Here is a 20,947-nt window from a genome sequence, read left to right as displayed (position 1 = left end):
ATAAAGACAATGACTTGTTTATGCTACTGTATATGCTATATCAGTGTTTCTCAACCGGGTGGGGGTGTCCTGTTTTATTTTATAATTATATGGTAAAAATGAGAAAGTAAGCAATTTTTCAGTAATAGTGTGCTAACTCACTTTTGTATTCTTATTAGGGCTGTCGATTAATCACAGTTAACTCACGCGATTAACTGAAAAAATTAATTATGATTAAAAAAATTAATCGCAGTTAATTGCACTGTTAAACAATAGAATACCAATTGAAATTTATTAAATATTTTGGATGTTTTTCTACATTTTCAAATGTATTGATCTCAGTTACGACACAGAATACAAAAGTGTACAGTGCTCACTTTATATTGTTTTTCTTAAAAATATTTGCACTATAAAAATGACAAAAAAAATAGTATTTTTCAATTTACCTCATACAAGTATCATAGTGCAATCTCTTTATCATGAAAGCAGAACTTACAAATGTAGATTTTTTTTTTTTGGTTTCATAACTGCACTCCATAACAAAACAATGTAGAACTTTAGAGCCTACAAGTCCACTGAGTCCTACTTCTTGTGCAGCCAATCACTAAGAGAAACAAGTTTGTTTACATTTACGGGAGATAATGCTGCCCGCTTCTTATTTACAATGTCACCTGAAAGTGAGAACAGACATTTGCATGGCACTTTTGTAGCTGGCATTGCAAGGTATTTATGTCTCAGGTATGCTAAACATTTGTATGTCCCTTCATGCTTTGGCCACCATTTCCAGAGGACATGCAACCTTGCTGATGACGCTCGTTTAAAAAAAAAAGCGTTAATTAAATTTGTGACTGAACTCCTTGGGGGAGAACTGTATGTCTCCTGCTCTGTGTTTTACCTACATTCTGCCATATATTTCATGTTATAGTAGTCTCGGATGATGACCCAGCATGTTGTTCGTTTTAAGAACCCTTTCAGTGCAGATTTGACAGAACACAAAGACGGTACCAATATGAGATTTCTAAAGATAGCTACTGCACTCGACCCAAGATTTAAGAATCTGAAGTGCCTTCCAAAATCTGAGAGGGATGGGGTGTGGAGCATGCTTTCAGGCGTCTTAAAAGAGCAACACTCCGAAGTGGAAACTACAGAACCCTAACCACCAAAAAAGAAAATCAACCTTCTGCTGGTGACATCTGACTCAGATGATGAAAATGAACATGCCTTGGTCTGCACTGCTTTGGATCGTTATCGAGCAGAACCCATCCTCAGCATGGACATATGTCCTCTGGAATGATGGTTGAAGCATGAAGGGTCATATAATCTTTAGCAAATCTAGCATGTAAATATCTTACAATGCTGGCTACCACAGTGTCATGCGAACGCCTGTTCTCCCTTTCAGGTGACATTGCAAACAAGAAGCAGACAGCGTTATCTCCTGCAGATGTAAACAAACTTGTTTGTCTGAGCAATTGGCTGAACAAGAAGTAGGACTGAATGGACTTGTAGGCTCTGAAATTTTACATTGTTTTATTTTTGAATGCAGTTTTTTTTTTACATAACTCTATAAGTTCAACTTTCATGATAAAGAGATTGCACTACAGTACTTGTATTTTTCAGTTAACTTAATACTATTTTATTTTTACAGTGCAAATATTTATAATAAAAAATAAATATTAAGTGAGCACGGTACGCTTTGTATTCTGTGTTGTAATTGAAATCAATATATTTGAAAATGTGAAGAACATCCAAAAATATTGATATAAACGGTATTCTATTATTGTTTAATCGTGTGATTAATTGCGATCATTGCGATTGATTTTGTTTAATTGCTTGACAGCCCTAATTCTTATGTCTCATTTTGTAAGCAGGTAGTTTTTAATTGAGGTGGAACTTGAGATACATAAGACCAATCAGATTCCTGAAAGGGGTACAGTGGCAGTTACCAACTTTCACGTGGTAAATAAGCACCCAACTTTCCCAATAAGCCAAAAATCAAGCTAAATCCATTTCAAAAGGAGGCCAAAACAAGCCAGTCCCTAAGAACCCCAACGCTCTATGTGACTAGATCCCCCTGGCGTGCAGTCTGGGACTGTGGTGGTCCTGCTGTGCACCCCTGACTCTCTCCTCCCCTTGCCCCTGCTTGCCTCCTCTTGCCGCTGCTTGCCAGGAGCTGGTCAAAAAAAAAAGCAACAAAGCAACACCCTACAAGCCAAAAACTAGCCAACAAGCAACTCACAAACCAATTAAGTCAAAGACAAGCCCAATTTCTGCATTTTTTCATGGGTTTGGCATGTCTGTACAGTAGCCTGGAAAGGTTGAGAACCACTGATTTTAGATTATCAGCCTCAGACATTGCTTACCTTCATGTTGTATTGTACCTATCATTTTGTTGGCCAAAGAGAGCTGAATACAGCTATCAGCATTACTTCTGAATAGTCTGGAGTGGTGTCTGCAGAACGTAGACTACGCTTTCCAAAGGAGTGAGGAACCATTTATTTTCTTTCAGTAATCATTCATTCCTTACATTACTTCCCTGTTAGGGGCCTCATTTTTTTATTTGTCATGCTTCTAATATTTTAATAATACACCATAAACTATAATGACCATCAATTAGGTACTATGCTTAATGCAAAAATTAAAACAGAAAATGGGCAAACTTTTTTAATAGTTTGTTTTAACTGACAAAAATCTGAGATTGAATTTCTAATTTTGGGATGTGCCTTTTTCATTTCACACCTTAACTGAGAAAAAAAAGTCACTTAACTTTTGAGTAGGTTGGCTTTTGTCAGTTGAATCTAGATCTTTGAGGGGATACAGTTTTGTGTTCTATTATAGCTGTAGATCAAGTGGTCTGCATTCAATTGAAAATCCTGCTTTCCACAGTTTTGTACTGAGATGCTCATAAACTTATTGACTGAATCATAGCATGAAAGGTCTTGAGTATTTTTATTCATTTAAATGTTAGATTTTGCAACTAGATAAGTTATCACTGTATGCACAAGAAAATACTTTTCAGATGGGTTTTGAATAGTCCCTGAAGAGCCCTTTAAATGACAGATCAATCATAGCCAAATGATCTGTTCTGAACCATCAGGAGAATAATTCACCACTTTTTAAATTTTTTAAAAGGAAGGAACACTTTACCAGTTTTAGGCTTAAGGAATAAACTTTATATTAAATATTGATGAAACATGATAAATTTGAATGAGGAAAATAAAGCCTTAATTTAATGCATTTTTTTAAAAGAAAACCTAGAGTTGTAATGTAAAAATACATAAATCATAAACGGTATTATTCACCTCTGAGTTGTATGTTATAGTAAACTGCCTAAATATAGTCTTCTGGTATGCTGTATAAATGTCTTTAATATTTGTACCTACATATCACCTTTCATTAGAGGATCTCAGAAGAGATTACAAAAGTGGGTAAGTGTTGTTTTTCCTGTTGTACAACAGGGGAAACTGAGAATCAGTGACTTAACTGAAAGTATGGCAGAAGTTCAGTTGAGTTTAGGTATAAAATGCAGGCTTCCAACAATAGATGTGCTGCTTCCTTTGTCTGACTGTGATATCTCAAATTTTTCCAGCCTCTTGTTAAATTGAATGTACTTTTGATGTCTAAAATTATTTGTAAAAACCCTGGTGAAATGTAAAGTAAACTGTTACAAAACCCTCTTTAATTTAAACATACTTTTTTTGTATAAATTATAGGATATGACTAAGTAAACTCCAGACATGCTGCATCCATGCTGTAAGTGCTAGGTTAGATTAGTAATGTAATATGTATTTGTGGATATAATTGTTTCTCTGGAAAAATAATTAAAGCAGTAAAAGTATTACCTGCTTGTTAGAAGAGGAAAAACAAAACAAAAAATGACATCAAAAAACATTGTTCTATGAACGATCACTAATTGGGTTCAGAGATTAAGCATTTGAAACTTCACAAAATGATTTTTTAAGAAATTCTGAGCAAGTGAAAATAGGGGTGAGAATGCAGTCTCGCAGAATTTGCCACCACGGTGCTATTTGTGTATTTTTAATACAAGGTATAAATAAGATTGACACCAGCTGCTACCTCCTTCAGTGAAAACTATTTAGTGACATATTATTGAAAAAGGATGTTTCATTTGTTTTACTTTATTTAGAAAAGGAAGACCAGTGTCTCATGCCTGAAGCCTGGAATGTGGACCAGGGAGTAATAACCAAACTCAAGGAACAATACAAAAAGGAGCGCAAGGGAAAAAAGGGGGTGAAGAGTAAGTGGAAAACATTGCACCTTAAAATCATAAGCCCCACCTCTTTCACACCCCTAATTCTATCTTTCTTTCAATGTTTTCCTAAAACTACTTACTCTTTTACTTTGCCACTCCTGACTGCTTTCCTGTTCACCAGTGCTCAGGGGTTGAAATTAATGATAGTCAATCCAGTTGCCTGAGAAAGTAGGAAGATGCTGACTGGGATATAACTTTTACCAGTTTAGTGTTGGATAAATTCAAAGTGATTATGCTGGACATGGGCTATGTAGCAACCAGTGGTGAGATATAGACATATGAAATTTAAATGCATTGTTTTGAGACTTTATTAAACTGTATATTTTAATTGAGAAAATTTCAGAACTCTCTTATTTGAAAACATGCCAGTTTTATAAGACCTGTTTTGGAGTTTAGTAAATAAAACAAACAAACAACTCTTTAGTATCTGTTAGCTGACAGAGGGAGAAACAAGTTAATTTCTACCCCTGTTTGTACTTAATATTCACAACATGCAAGTCACGCTGTCCTCATAATTCCTTATGCAGGGCTCGAAATGGAAAATAAATCCTATTGACAACCTCTAAGTCAGTTCTTATTTATCAACTACCATTTTACCTGTGGAATTTATATTTGTCATAGGTGTTATTTGGATTCCAAGCAAACAGCTGTGATAGGTATCTGAAATACAATTTCTAGCCCTGTTCATCATACCTTTCTCTGTTATATCTCCTGAAACACAAATCCATTATGTGAAACCTGTGTTGTTAAATAAAATAAGTATTTATATACCTTTCAGAGTCAAGTTAAATGTTTAAAATGGAAATCATAACTATTTCAAACATAAAACTGTGTTGAGAACTCTTGTGGAAATAGTTGAAATTTAAAAATGATACACCTAATTCAGGGGGAAATGTGAAGGATATGTTTCATTACTCCTCCCTTTGTGGGAAGATGCTTATTAATTTTAAAGGAACTGTCACTTCCAGCATGTTTACAAAATCATACAAAAAGATGCCGTCTCCTCTACATTATTGTTTCAAGGTTGCCTCATTTTGTTACTTTCTGCATTTAGTAGATTCTAAATGTGATTGGTTGCAGCTCAGTAAATATTAGCTTTGAGGTCATAGCATCAAATATAGCACGTAGAGGCTAAACCTACATTACTTCTTTCTCTAAGCAAATCAGTATGTACTTCAGATTCCTATGCTGATATGAATGACATTTGAAAGAATTGTGTATTCTTTGATTGCAGTTATTTAAGGTACCATTGAGGTACCCAAAAAAATGCAAGCATAGCAAGAAGTTGAACTTCCCCCAAAAAACAGTTATCGTTTTACCAAATAAATTCTGAATTTCTTTGTAATTAACATAGAGATTCTCATACAATAGGAATACACAGAAAATTATTTTAATAACTTCTTGTCTCTAATGTCATAGTACATGTATATAGTATACAGTGTCAGGGCCAAAGTTTTAATGAGCCAACTTGCTAGAAACATTTAAATTAAGAAATGAGTACATTTCTCAATCAGATATTGGGTGTATAAATCCTGATTATCAAACTATAGTAATTAATGATTAATTTAGGCACAGCTATCATTGGAACTTTGTTTTATATGTTTAATGAACAAAGTGCCTGATGCAAGACTGCAATTTGGCACCTTGCACTATTTCACGAGGATATTATAGTTAGATGTATAGTAACATGTTTTTGGATGGAGGTTTGATTTGGGGGAGACCAAGAATTACAGAAATTAAGCATCTTTCCATGGACAAACCATCGTTGGAAGGGCATCGATGCAGAAAAATCGGGAGGCGTTACACCTGTTATTTGTCACCCGTTCATGATCTTAGAGAAGAAAGGAGTGAGGAAAGAAATGAAAAAAAAAATTAAACACCGTAATATTGAGATGTATGCAGTCTGTTTTATAACTTTAATCTCATCATAGATGAGTATTCAGAGAGAAAACTGTTCAGTAAAATGCTGTTTTTCTAGAAAATCAAATACTGTATTAAAACAATCTTGCAAAATCCTATTCACTCATTGCCTGACTCAAGTAATGTTTTGTAATAGACAACTAAAATACTATTTAGTTTCTTTATTATCATTATGGTAAGGGTGGGAAAAACAGAACTTGTAGCTGGGCTAATAAATTTATAATGATTTTGCAAGGCTGTAGTAAAAATTCCTGTGAAGTAGTGTAATAAGATCATACATATATTAGAATACACCTCTGTGTTAAATCTACTTAAAAATAGCTGTATTATTTACTGGTCTAGGAAAAACCATAACGGACTATGGGTAAGATATTTTCCCATTCTTAATTAAACTTACAACAGGAAAAACTACCGAAGATATGTTTCAGCCTCAATCCTATATAAAACAGTCAAAACAGGGATGTGGGAAAATGATGGCGCAAAGCACAGGTAAGTGTCAAGAAGGGCATGGGTCTTCACCACATGTAGCTTCAGGAAGTAAGCCAGCGAATCCAGTTTGATTTATTTTTTTAATATAACAATTGTGTAGATTATGTAGCATCACAAATATACACTACTGCACAAATAATTTTAAAATATTCACAAATTATTTAAAGAATATACTACACAAAGCATCTGCACAGATTTTAAAATATTTCACAAATGTTTGCAATTGTTCTTGGAAAACAATAAAATATTGTGTTTGACCAGTCATTTTGTTGTTCTGAGTCAACTGAAGGTATTTAACTTTTTCATGCAAATAGCAGTGTGAGTTCGTAAAAGTTGGGGGGGGAATTGTCAGTTGCTTCCATAATTTTCTTTTTCAAGATGTTCATTTCATGCTGAAAGGTTAGTTACTGCTGGAAGTAGGCGCTCATTACTGATGTTTGTTAGGAAATGTCATATCAATGATGGGATCTATTGTTGCTTGTCTTGCTGTAACATATTTGATGTGATAAATAGCATTGCTGTGAATTACGTTTACATAAGCCATTTCACTTTTGTTTTTCCCGGTTAGGGCCCAACAGGTCAAAGCTGCAAGACATGCTTGCAAACTTGAGAGATGTTGATGATCTACCTTCATTACAGCCATCTGTCACATCACCCTCTAGGCCGAGTAGCTCAAGGCTTATTGAACATGAGATAAACAGGACAGATGAAGGCAAGTATTTGTCTGTTTATGTTTATATAAATGTGTATACATTTGCATATTTATAATTATTATTATTACCTAAGACTTTACATCTTTTATACTTTTAAAGCACTTTACAGATATTAATTTAGCCTCATCGTACCCCTGAGGTAGATAAGCATTATCACTTTTCTCCATCACCCTGGGGAAATTCAGAGAGAGATTTAAAGTCCTGATCTGAAATGTTTTGAGGTCAGTGGAAAGAGTGCAGTGGGTTTCTGTGGGCTTTATGTAAGGCACTACGTCATTTGCCCATGTTCACATTAGAAATCTGGCAGAGTCAGGTATAGAACACAGATCTCCCAGGCCTTAACCACAAAACCATCCTTTGCCCATTTATGATTGTACAGAAGGCATGTAGCATTTTATAATATGTGAGTACAGTGATAGGGAGCAAACTCTGCAGCTAAACTAAAAGGTGTGTCTAACATGGAAACACGCAGTGATTGGGTCCAGAATCACAGAGGAAGGACAGTCCGCAATTTTTGCTCAGGTTGGTTGCTCATTTCTTAAGTTTTATAGTGGTGTTTGTATCTAAAATTTTCAGTGAGTTAGGGTCAGGGCAGAAAGCCCTAACATGCTGTGCACAGACTCTGATTCGGTATACAACACTTACCTTCACAAACACTACACTTCTAAATTGTTAATTGCAGTGTTTTAGCTTCCGTATTTCAATTATTTTAATGATATACAGAATAATAAAATAAGCATAAAAGTGCCTTTTCTGATGTGTTAATTTATATGAGGCATGCTATGACTTATGCCCAAAAGATTGCTAAATATAGCTAGGAAAATGAGCAAAACATGATTTTGGCTAATAATCTATCTCTCTTCCTGGAATAGTAAGAAATTAGATTGACCAAATTACAAAAGAATGCAGATGAAAAAGGGTTCCATGTGGTTTAACTACTGCAGAGCACAATAGTTCAACCTCCCAGGTGCTTAGAGAGATTTTTAAAAGAAAAATGGTAACTTAGCAACTTTTTGAAATGTGGCAGAATTATTTTTGTGTGTGTGTGTGTTGAGCATTTCTGATCATCCCACAAGTGCCTCACTGGTGGCAAAAAACATAATGTGAGAGCTTTCCACATTCACTTTCTTTCAAAATATATATTTTGTAATTGAGAGCATCTGACTAGCTTATGAAAAAGGCAAAACCAAAACATGTCAGTGTCGCTTCTTTTTCATTAGTGAAAATTTATTATTAAAAATGTAGCCGTTTAATATCTATTTAAAAAAAATCTAAATCTGTACATATAAGGAAATGTTAAATAAGTTAGGAATGCAAGTGAGAAAAAGGAAACTGGTAATTCATGCATTAGCAGAGCAAAGAAGAGAGTTCATGATTAAAAAGCAGAAATTTGGGTAGAGTTACATTTATGCAGTCCTCAAGCAGAGTACAAAAAGCTTGAATCTGACTAGAAAAAGGTAGAAAAGAGAGAGCCATAGGGAGATTCAGAGAAATACATGAATGGTGAGAAGAACATACAAAAGATGATCTTGCCACATTCTGGATGGACTGGAGAGGAGTAAGATGAAGTCGGAGCTGAAGAAGGCATAAAGATAAATTGGGCAGAAGTTACATGTAGTCAGAAGGAATAATCTGCATGTCTGCATACTCAGAAGAATGTTAGCGTGTTTCTCTGCATTAGAGAGGTCTAACATCAAAAAGAGTTAGAAACCCTTTTTTTTTTTTTTTTTTTTTTTTAAATTCAAGCTTAGATTCTAGAAGGTGGTGGGTCTTGAATACATTTCCTCCACAGCTTCCCATTCTCAGTCCACATGTCACTCAAACATCAAAGGCCGTTAGCACTGGGTGGAGGGCAGAATATATGCAGACACGTCTCAGTACCAGGGGTGTATGGTGCCCTCCCATTCCTTTAGTTCATGTTTTCTTCTGCCTATCAACAGAGCTTTCAATCACAAAGCGCTGTTCAGTCATTGGTTTTCTAAGTTTCATTTTCTTTCAGATCTCTAGTTATTTGGTGAATTTTCTCAAGTAACTTATTTTTTATGTCCTATGGGTGCTCAATTTCAGGTGCACATGTCTCCATGTGCCTTTGATTAGAGACTTTTTGTAGCAGTGCCTTGCAATCCACCCGTGAGCACTAGCTCTCATGCCCCATACTGAGGGTATATAAGCAGTATCAGATGAACAGCCTTCAATTCCTTCTCAGCTGCACAGGCCTGAGATGGAGGGTTTTGTGGTGCCCATGTCATAGTTATCTTTTTCTTAGGGAATAGCTTCTAGTTTTTACTTCATTGTTTAGAGCTTCCGTTAGCCCCCCTTTTTGGTTTTTACCAGTTGTATAAGGTGGTTGGTTGAGGAAACTTCTTTAAGAGACTCATCATTTCTCCCCCTTGCACCCGGGGGGGTGAGGTGGGTGCATTCTTTCCTTCTTTGAAGGATGTTATCTTTGTGTTAAGCCTAAATCGCCTGGATTTAAACATTGTCTCACTTGTCACAGTTATTGATGGTCACTGTATCTGCAGCTTAGAGGACACCCATTTCCCATGTAAGTGTAAAAGTTGTTCAGGGTTTAAGAGTAAGCCTAGAAAAAACAGGGAGATTAAGTTTAGGCTTCTCATGATGGCACACTCCCTTTGCCTTGCCTCAGACCCAGGTCCATATACCCCTCTTCTGCCCGGTATAGCGGTCTCCCTGTTAGCACAGTGCCCCATCAACCTCCCACTCACCCACTGGGGAGAGAACCATAGAGGATGGCACCAAGACTTCCAGAAAGAGGAACTGTAGATCACCTCAAAGAGAAGTTGGTGCCAGGAAGCCAAGGTCATTTGTCTTCTCAAGGGCCATTCGCACAACAAAGTTCTTTCCACAGTGAGGAAAGCTATAACCCTATTCAACCAGCTAGGACTTGAGCCCAAGAAAGACAAGTCCACATTGACACCAGTTCAGTGAATAGAGTTAATAAGGAGCCACCTTACATGCTGCAAACATCCAGAGTTTACCTACCAACTGACAGGTTTTTGACACTATCGAATCTGATCTTGCAGGTAAGTCCGCAAAGAGCCACAATTTGTTTGCAGTTCCTAGATCATATGGTAGCCTGCACATTTGTTACACTTCGTGCCAGGTTGCACCTACACTGCTCTCAAGGATGATTAAGAACTGGTTACACCTCCAACAAGCACAGTCCGAACAAATTAGTGTCACTTCCTCATCAGTCGCTTAGTTGTTGGAAAGACCTGGAAAATGTCTGTGCTGGTGTTCCCTTCATTCTGCTTCCCCCTGACTGTCACCATAGTATGATGAATTTCTCATCGGGGGACAGTCGGGGGTGTAATATCTTCGAACACATACCATTCAAGGCAAATGGATTGCCCAAGAGTCCGCTTTCCATAGTAACCACCTGGAACTCAGATTGGTTAGTTTGCCTGAAAACGTTTCCTTCCCATGATCTAGGGCTAATCTATCTACAGACAACAGAACCAGCATGCACCATATAAATTTTCAAGGAGGAGCAAGATTCCCTTCCCTTTGTGCAGAAGCAGTAAAATGGTGGAAGTGGCACATAGTGCGTCAGATTCTCTTCTCAGCCTCATACTTACTGCATCTTTAGAACACTATATCCAATGGCTCAAGCAGACACTTCTGCTAGGACTAGGAGTGGGAATCAAATACCTAATTCTTGAGCATATATTCCTCACCTGGGGTTTTCCAGAAATAGACCTCTTCACCAATGCCATCAACAGAGGGTGTTGATGTTCTGATCAAGAGGGGCTTTAGACCATCAAGCTCTGGGGGATGCTTTCCTCATCTTCTGGTCAAGGAATCTCCTCTGTACCTATCCCACCACTGCTCCTCAGAGTACTAAATAAAATCAAGCAGGACAGAGCTAAAGTCATCCTAATTGCACTGATTTGGCCAAGGGAAATATGGTTCCCCCTGCCTGATTCACTTCACATCTCACTACAGCTTCCAACCATTCCTGACCTGCTGACTCAAGAACTGATCTCAGCTTGAACATGCAGTAGCTCAAGGCTTGGTTTCTAGATGGTTGTCTGGGATAGAGGTCTCCTGTTCAAGAGAGGTACAAGAGGTTTTGTTGAATAGCAGAAAAGCATCAACTGGAAAAATTTACCTGCAGAATGAGAGATTCCACCATTGTTGCATCCTCTGCTGAGTCTTCCCTTTTGGATGTCTTATATTACCTGTCAAGTTTGAAGAATTCATGCCTCTCTCTGAGTTCTGTTAAAGTTCATTTAGCAGCTATCACAGCTTTCCATTGCCCTGTTGATTGGCTTTCAGTGTTTGCTCACTCCATCACTTCCAGATTCATCAGAGGGTTGGCTAACCTTTTTCCATATATCAAAGAACCCACTCCTATGCAGGACTTGAATTTGGCCCTCAACTTTCTGATGAAGCCTCCCTTTCGAGCCACTAGTTAAGTGTGCCCTTCTACACTTGTCTGTGAAGTCTGCATTTTTAGTGTCCATCACCTCCACTAGGAGAATTGGTGAGCTTGGTTCCTTAATGGTTGGTCCCTTTCTACACAGTTTTCTATAAAGAAGAGGTATGTCTCTGGCCACATCTCCCTTTTTTACCCAATGTAACCTCAGACCTTAATATCGGTCAGTACATTCGGCTGTCAGTGTTTCATCCTAAACCTCATCTGACTAGGGAGGAAGCTGCGCAATGCACCTTAGACATCAGGAGGGTATTGGCTTTTTATTTGGAAAGGACTAAACCCTTGAGAGTCTCTCCCATGCTGTTTCTCTCTTTCATGGACAGAATTAAAGGGGCCCCCTCTTCCTTCCTATAGACTCTCTAAGTGGGTTTCCAATTGTATCATCTTCTGCTATGAGGCTGCTAATGTTCAGCCTCCTTTTAGGGTTGTAGCCCATTCCACCAGATCTCAGTCTACTTCCATAGCCCTGCTGAAGAATGTATCCATTGGTGAAATATGTAAAGCTGCTGTGGACTTTCTTTTACACCTTGTCAGAACACTATGGGATAGTATATACCTCTAGGGCAGATGCTGCCTTTGGGACTGCAGTTCTGCAAACTATGTTAGACCACACTCCAAAGCACCCACCTCCTTTAGAAAGTACTGCTGAGGAGTCGCCTGGAGTGGAGCATAGGGACATTACCTGAAAGAGAAGGAAAAGTTACTTCCCCTCTGTGATAACTGGAGCTTGAGATGTTTGACCCTATGGGTGCTTCACTACCTGCCCTCTTCCTCTCTGCCTCAGAATCTTTGCGTTGCTAGATTTTGTAGTAGAGAAAGAACTGAGGGAAGTTCATCTGACACTTCCTGCATACCCTCTGTCTGGGGCATGAATATGCTAGGATGAATATGTGGACCAAAAGGGCACTGCTATCAAAAGCCTCTGATCAAAGGTGCATGGAGTTCATGTGCACCTAAGTGTAACACCCAACAAACATCTTGAATTCCAGTTACTGTACAGGGTAAGTAACATGTCCTTTTGTATGCCCCTCACTTTAGCATTACAAAGATTAAATGTAGCATGTAAACTACCCTCAATGGACAACACAAATATCCATTCTTTGCACCTTTGTAATGTGTTACACTTTTAAAACACTTCTCAAATGTTATGTGTTTAACAATACCACTCCAGTCATAACCCAGTGATCGTCATAGCTGAGCAAATGCTTTATCATAAAGATGCATCTCATACCATACTCTGAAGATCTTTGGACTCGGATTCTGGTGAGACACCTGAAAAAGCAAGATACAGTGGCAGTGACCCTCCACTGAAAACGTCCTATATTAAATCCCTAAAATGCCTAACTTAACACTAGTAGCAACAGTATGTAATCAATAGTTGCTGTGCTGAAGACACTATGGCAGCTATTTCCAAGCTACATATGGGGTTTTGAAGTAAATTAGAACTAATATATTGAATTGCATCTGGAAACAAATGGGAAGCCAGTGGAGTTAACTGAGCATAGGCATAATTAGCTCTTGCTGACGCATTTTTGTAAGCAATAAGCTTCAACTTAGTGCATTGTAAATGAAGATTCCAGCTAGTCCTCAACAGGGCACAGCAACAGCCTAACCTGAAGACAGCAGAAGCATGAATGACTAGTCAAGTTTGCATCTTCTAGGAAAGGCTGCAACCTCTTTGTTGTAAATTGTAAAATATAATAATAACAAAGTATGAGCCACAGCTTTGGAAATCGAAGCGCAATGAAGAGATTGAAGATTCGTGGCAAAAGTGATCTCTAATTTTCATTGCATCTGGTCCCTCTCCTTGCTGGTTTTCTTTTCTAAACTTCAGTTCTCCTGGAGCAGCTCTATACTTCAAGTTGAATGTGATGCATAGGCTAGAATTTCCATATGTCATCCAGGCTCCTTGAAGTTTTTTGGTGTGAGCTCCACAGGGAAATTAGTTAGGGTATAGATGGTGTCCAAATTTTAATTGTTCTGTTTTCATGCCTGTTAACTCAAAGATGAGTATCATGTGACCTGAAGGCTAATTCCACCAGTGTTATGATACCATTTCTATCATATCTACAACACATAATCACCTCTGAAATGTGAAGACTTCTTAGTTTTTATTTTTACCTAACATTGCTCTCAATTGAAAGGCTAGGTCAGATGCTCCCTATGAGAGAGTGCTTTAACACTCCCTTTTTAAATACCCAGCGCTCCTCTGGGTATGTATAGGTATAATTTCCAAGATAGCTGTGGAAGCAGTGTATAGAAGGAAAAACCTAGGTTTCTAATACCTGAAGTTCTCCGAATATGTTGCCTCAACCAACCCACATTTCCATTCTTCCCTTCCCTGCATCTTTGGAGCATCTGTATATTCTGTATAAAACCAAGGAAGTGGCTGTGCACCTCTTTATTACTTTGGCATTAGAAAGAGCTAAAAGGGGCATAAATCGTAGCATACTCTTCTTGCCTGAGATTAATTGCTTTTAGTAGTCCTGAGACATATGGACTCCAAGGGTGTGGGTCTGTGAAAGCAACATATTCCAAGAACTCCATTTACTGGAAAGTGCCTTGGATATCTTTTGGAATATGTTTCTTCCACATGCATGAATGTCTATTGCTCTTTTGTCCTTGGTTACTAATTGAGGTAATTAATATATAATATTTTACAGGGAAAACGAACAGGTATTTTTACATGAAAACCCACAGAATTGTATGTATATAGCTATGATTTTTTGCATGTTTTTCTTTTTCTTGCAGTGGAAGCTTTAACATTCCCTCCTACATCAGGGAAGTCATTCATTATGGGAGCAGATGAAGCCCTTGAAAGTGAGCTGGGTCTTGGAGAATTGGCGGGCCTTACAGTTGCCAATGAGGCAGATTCACTGACTTATGATGTAAGTGGTAGTTTAAAATAAGCCATTTGAGGTTCTGCCATCTATATATGTGTGAAGATCTCAGTGAATTCAGTAGTTTTACATGTGTACAGACTATAGGAGGAACCCCCCATGTGCAACATATAGAATAAAGAAAAGCATTTGCAAAATATCCATCATTTTCAAAATGAAGGATAATTCTCTTTATTAAAAGAAAAAAAAAGTTAGTGGCCTTTTAAGGATCTGCTGTCTTAACTCAAAATAGCTTCATGTATAGTAATTGCTCCTCAGATCCCCACCCTTGGGGTATGTCTACACTGCAGTAAAACACCTGTGGCTGGCCTGTGGCATATTACTGCCTTCCTGTGAAAGGGTATTCATTTTTGTTCATTCACTTACAATGTGATTTCTTAAGAGTCTTATCCTTGTGATCCAGAAATCAGCTCTTTCATAGTTCTCACTGACCTCACTTGACTGGAGGCTTAGGCTGTAAATAGTCTGATCAGATACTAGTTTTGGAAGAACTGTCTTCCAGTCCTTAAATCAAATTAGTCTTAAGCCACCCTCCGTGGTTAATTTCCAAGCGTAGAAACCCATTTTGGTAATTTAAAGAGGGAGGAAAGTAGGTTACTTATTAGTAACTGAAGTTCTCAGAGTATGCTGCCATTGTGGACCCATTTTTCTACCTTTCTGGCTTCTTCAGAGATGCTGGGATGTCCAGAAGGGTGAAAAGGAAGGGAGATAGTTTTACCTAGTAGATGGAGCTCTGTACTGGAACTCAGGTGTTCTGAGTTCTATTTCTGGGTCTGTTACTAGTCCTGCTGACTTACCTTAGGCAGGTCACTCCATCCTCTCTGTGCCTCAGTTTAGCCATATGTAAAATGAGTATAATTATATTTATCTCCTATGTAAAGTGTTTCTGAGAGCTGCAGATGAAAACTGCTGTCTAAGAGCTAGATGCTATTACTATTATCTGTGTTGGCACCAAGGGGTGCATGCCAAGTAACACCTGGTCCCCTCCTAAGACTGTTTCTGCTGTTAATAATTTAGTACACCTACAGGCCACTAAATTCAAACACATAATTCCTCAGCATTGTTTAGTGGGGGCTTCAGAGTAAGATTGGAGAAAGTTCTCAGCATTGTGTTCTTTGAACAGCACTCAAATTCCGGAGAGTCAAAGTGCTATAAAGTCCAGTTCCTTCTGTAAGGAAAATTATATAGACCCATTTTCTCTGGTAGAAAGAAGCAGAGTTTTTTCAGATACCTCAACCAATTTGAGACAAAAATAAATTTCAGCACGCTCTATTTATACCTGTCTCTGGAAATTTCCACTACATGCATCCGACGAAGTAGGTATTCACCCATGAAAGCTTATGCTCCAATACGTCTGTTAGTCTATAAGGTGCCACAGGACTCTTCGCCGTTTTTACAGATCCAGACTAACATGGCTACCCCTCTGATACTTTGTAAATATAGTCTTACTCAACTGTTCTGCTTCCTTTTTTTAATTCCAAGTCATCACTGCTTATTTTACTGATTAAAAATAGGTTTTTGTACTGATCCTGTTAGCACAACAAAAACGATACATCTCTAAGAAAATAACTTCGATTATTTCCTGGCTTGTACATTAACAGAATTGCTAGCCACATTTCCATTACAGATTTTTTTACCTTAAGATTTACACCCCAGTTGCACCCTAACTATTCCTATAATGCACCCTGGTTGAGTCAAGGCCACTGTTGTTAATATATGAACCGGAAAGAACACAGCTGAACTTCCAAATCCTAGGCTGAGTTGGTAGCACTGGTTGTTAGGAACGTTATTTTTGTAACTTGTAAACTGAGAAACTTTGAGTCACTGAGTGATAATAAATGTGACCTCACAGAACATTTCATGTTTGCACAGAGACATGTCCATATAGGAGGACTTTCACCCTCTGTTTTTATGGGATGCCTCTCTTTATCATTTTTTAAAAGTAATCCAATTTGTTATTTATGATCTTATTTTTAATTTTGGTCACAAACTACTGCTACCTTTTTAAAATATAAAAGTGAGGAAGAAAAGTAAGGTACAAATAATCTTACTTTTGTATATTCTACCTATATATGTATATATGAGTTTTCTCATGCTTGGGAAATAGAGTGCTGGTTAGTTTAAAGACATGGAGATATGAACATGAAGTAACGATTTGAAGTAATCCATAAATGCTAGATTAAAATTCTGATTTCTCCTTCTGTTGTGAGTCCCCCAAACGAAGTATAAGTTTTGGATATTTTTTCCAAATAGATAGCAAACAATAAGGATGCACTGAGGAAGACCTGGAACCCCAAGTTCACATTAAGAAGTCATTTTGATGGAATAAGAGGTCTGGCTTTCCATCCAGTTGAACCAGTCTTAATAACTGCATCCGAGGACCATACGTTAAAAATGTGGAATTTACAAAAAACAGCGCCAGCAAAAAAGTAAGGCTATTCTTATTTAAGTGTTTATGTGAAAACATTTTAACTAATTATTTAGAGAAGCAGTAGCAACAAAAAAAAAAATTTGGGGCTTGATCCAACTCCAGGTGGAGTCAATGGGAGTCCTCTCTTTTCACTTCATTGCGAGGAGGCATGGGGCTGTTGTAAGATACAGACTTTAAAAGAAAGCCAGGCTGAAGCCATGTAACTTCATTAATCTCTCTTCCCTTCATTATGAAAATACCATATGATTTCTATTACTGTACTTCCGGCTAGATACTGTTATATTATTTTACTAGGAAAATGTATTTAAAGGTGGTGACCTATTTAATAATATATCCGTTACGTGTGTGTGTGTGTGTGTGTGTATATGCGTATATGTGTGTGTATTTACTGATTAAAAATATGGACAGACGTGAGATCAGATTCTCTGGGCCACTCTGCACCTTGTGCGCTGCTGGATCTGGATGAATCTCCTCTGCTGGAGATTTCCTGAATAGCCAGTAACTATGCCGCCAATCCTAGAGTCACCAGCGTGATTGGTGGGGAGAGACTTGGCCAAAGCATTGTGTACTCCTGCAGTCCCCAGCATGCAGTTCCTTAGGGACAATTACCAGCTGGCAGAGTCTAGAGCATGTTCTTAGCTGCTGTAAATTCATCTGGGGCTTTGGCATAACTGGCCTTAGTGAGTTATCAGCTCCCTCCCTGTCTCTTGTGGCTGAGCACAGTATAGAATGTGGCCCACAGAATATATATAATCTATTCAAAGTTTATTCCCTCTTTTTGGTTTGGTTGTTGTAGGATTGCTCATGATTAGTGTGCCTCCATTTTTTTTTTCCGCTGCTTTACTAAAACATCATTCCGGTATTGCTTTTTGGAAGAAAACAAAGTATTACAGAGATGTAAGATGGTTGGGGAAAACTTTCATATGAGTTTACAGCAGTTGGACAAGTTAGCTGTTTCAGCATTGTGTTTTCAAAAAATATTTCGGGAAACACTTGTATAATGTAACATAAACTCTGAAACTGCTCTCCTGTGCTTTTGTTTAGGAGTGCCTCTCTCGATGTAGAACCTATATATACATTCAGAGCACATAGGTAAGTACATCCTTATGAGCATATAGAAACTCTGTACTCTGAGAAATACAGTTTTTATATGTTTAAAGTCGTTTTCAAGTATTAATTTCTACCATGTATGAAAGATCAGCTAGTCTTTTTATTAATTTAGTTTCCATATTATCCATTTTAAATATTTGTATGTGTGTTTGGATCTGTTATGAATGTCTTTATTATAGTTGGAGCTTGTTAAAGCTACCATTTTAAAAAGACAAATCTAAAGATAAATATTGCAAATATAGGGAAGTTTTGTGCTTGTTACTGCAGTACAGAATTTTTGTTTTTTTCCTATTAAATGCGTGTACAGTATGAAGCTGTTTGCAGTGAGTTAAAGCATGAAAATCCCTTTCAGAAGCCATCCTAGATCTTCAGATGTACAATTTCCCAGACAAAATAGTTAAACTTAATTATATTTTAAAACTGGTAGGGACAGGCACGTCATTAATGCTGCTTTTGTACTTCATGCAATTGATTTAATCATTAATTTGGTCTAACTTTAATGATATGACGGGACGTTGAGGTGGGGGAGCCTTTTTAGCCAAAGTCAAAAGCACTGTATTGTATACCACCTGAAATGTGCGGTGTTTTTGTTGCATGTATCCACCTAGCGAGTCTCAGTTAAGAGTTCACAAGGCCAAATGTTTTGTTTGAACAGCAATTTAAGTTATTTTTCTTCATTTAATCAGTGAGAAGAGTTGAAACTGATAACTTGATTTCTGTGGGGTTTTTTCAGTGGCCCAGTGCTCTGTGTGGTAATGAGCAGTAATGGTGAGCAGTGTTACAGTGGAGGAACTGATGGCTTCATACAGGCCTGGAATACGACAAACCCAAATATTGACCCCTATGATTCTTATGGTACGTTTCTGTCACACTTGGTACGTTTTTGTCACAGACACTTAGCGAGTGAAAATGAGGTATCCAGTGAAAACCTGAACTTTTGCTGGATTTAGCAGTACTGTGAACTGTTTTGCGTAGTGGTATTCAGAATTTGAAAGAAAAAGGTTACTATTGGCTTTAGTATCTAAGGGCTTGACTACATGGTGAGTTAGTACATGCAAGCCGCAATGTGACTCTACAGCACACCAGTTTGCTGTGCGCTAACTCGTCGTTTAGACAAATCATAAGTAAACTGCTGCTTTAGTTCTTGGATTGACTAAAACCAAAACCTGCCAGTTTAACAAAGAACAAAGGCTATGTCAAGAGACTTCTTAACATGCTGTTTCATGTATGGTTTGTATGAAAGTTGGCTTTTGAAAAATAAGCTGACGTGCTATTAATGGCATTTTAATCTTAATTTACGTTTAACTTTTGAATGCTAACTTCTCCCTCATGTGGCATGATTGCAACTTCAATTTTTTTCTCTTGGTTCTGTTGATATTATACATGAACACTTTCAGATTGGAAAAGCCTAGGAATACATAGAATTATCCTTTCATTTCTCATCCTCTGTGCACATTCTGAAGATATCAGAATGTTTCTCCCTTTCTAAGTGCTTCTTATTATTTTTATAATACCATTGAGGTGAACACCTTTGTAGAAACATGTAGGAAGATGAGCTATGCTGAGGACCTTTAAGTGTAAATTAGAGAATTTAATAAACAAACAGTGGTGGTCATGGAAAATGGGGAGAAAAGAAAAACTTTGGAAAGGAAATACTGTTTTGGGAGACTGGGTTTGCAAGAAAACCAAATCAGACCTATTTTTTGCTTGCGTTAGTGTTTGGTAAGTTTTAGGTTTTTTAGGATTGTGTTATAAATTAAAGAAAGTGTAATAGTGGAAAGAAACAAATCTGAAGACGATCAAGATTGCTTGGCCTACACATAAAGAGTCTGTTCTAAGTATTGGTGGCAAAATGGTTAAAGGTATAGAGCTGCAATTGAGAAAAGGAAACAGCTGGGGAACACTAAAGTGCAGAGTGCACATAGGGAGCAAGAAGGGACAGAAGATAGCTTAAAATATATGCAGGGTCTGAGCTGTGTGTATAGGGCCTTATGATGAGGCTGAGGAGTTTGGCCTCGATTTAGAAAGAGATGTTAACCCACTAAAAAGACTCAAGGAGCAGAGAGACAGGGAGAGCACCACAAAAGGAAGGTGCTTTATGCGCTACGGTATTTTGAATATACTGAACGGGTAGGAAAGAAGCACAGGCCAGAAAGGAGGAGGTGGCAGTTGTCAGTACAAGATAGTAAGAGTTTTAGTGGTAGCAGTATATAGGAAGTGGACTTTTAGAGATGTTGTAAAAGCCAATTTTATTGTTTAAAAATACAAATTATGTAACTGAATTCCAGATACCCTAGTGAAGTTTGAGTACCGTTAACTGAATAAGCTAAATTTTTCAGTGATAGGCCCAGCCAGATCCTCTGTTTTTAATATTTGATTCTATTCACAGCCAAAGGAATAACTTTTAATTGGATGCTTTTTCCTTTTTTATTTAAATTTTGTTTCAAAACATTTATCGCCTATCACCTTTTTCACAGATCCGTCTGTTCTAAGAGGTGCATTTGTAGGCCACACCGATGCAGTATGGGGCTTGGTTTACAGTGGAGCACACGAGCGTTTACTATCCTGCTCAGCAGATGGCACCATACGTTTATGGAAGGCTTCAGAAATTGCTCCAGCTCTTAATATATTTAATGATAATCAAGGTACAGAATAATTTCCTACTTAAACGCTTAT

At 37.6% G+C, this 20,947-nt stretch overlaps 1 protein-coding gene across 3 annotated transcripts in view; it reads left to right on the top strand.

The window, feature by feature from the left end:
* STRN (striatin) overlaps positions 1 to 20,947 on the top strand; it is a 106,603-nt gene that overhangs the window by 72,978 nt on the left and 12,678 nt on the right. For 2 of the 3 annotated variants that reach the window (XM_048843683.2, XM_048843685.2), the window contains exons 8-15: positions 4,124 to 4,234; positions 6,572 to 6,658; positions 7,227 to 7,370; positions 14,582 to 14,718; positions 16,984 to 17,159; positions 18,206 to 18,253; positions 19,005 to 19,126; positions 20,749 to 20,916. In XM_048843683.2, the coding sequence (XP_048699640.2) occupies positions 4,124 to 4,234; positions 6,572 to 6,658; positions 7,227 to 7,370; positions 14,582 to 14,718; positions 16,984 to 17,159; positions 18,206 to 18,253; positions 19,005 to 19,126; positions 20,749 to 20,916 (993 nt within the window). The remainder of the gene's footprint in view (positions 1 to 4,123; positions 4,235 to 6,571; positions 6,659 to 7,226; positions 7,371 to 14,581; positions 14,719 to 16,983; positions 17,160 to 18,205; positions 18,254 to 19,004; positions 19,127 to 20,748; positions 20,917 to 20,947) is intronic. The other variant, XM_048843684.2, reaches the window with a different exon arrangement.

This window comes from Caretta caretta, chromosome 3 (assembly GCF_965140235.1).
Source record: "Caretta caretta isolate rCarCar2 chromosome 3, rCarCar1.hap1, whole genome shotgun sequence".
Classification (NCBI taxonomy): domain Eukaryota; kingdom Metazoa; phylum Chordata; order Testudines; family Cheloniidae; genus Caretta; species Caretta caretta.
This window is presented reverse-complemented; position numbering and strand designations above follow the sequence as displayed.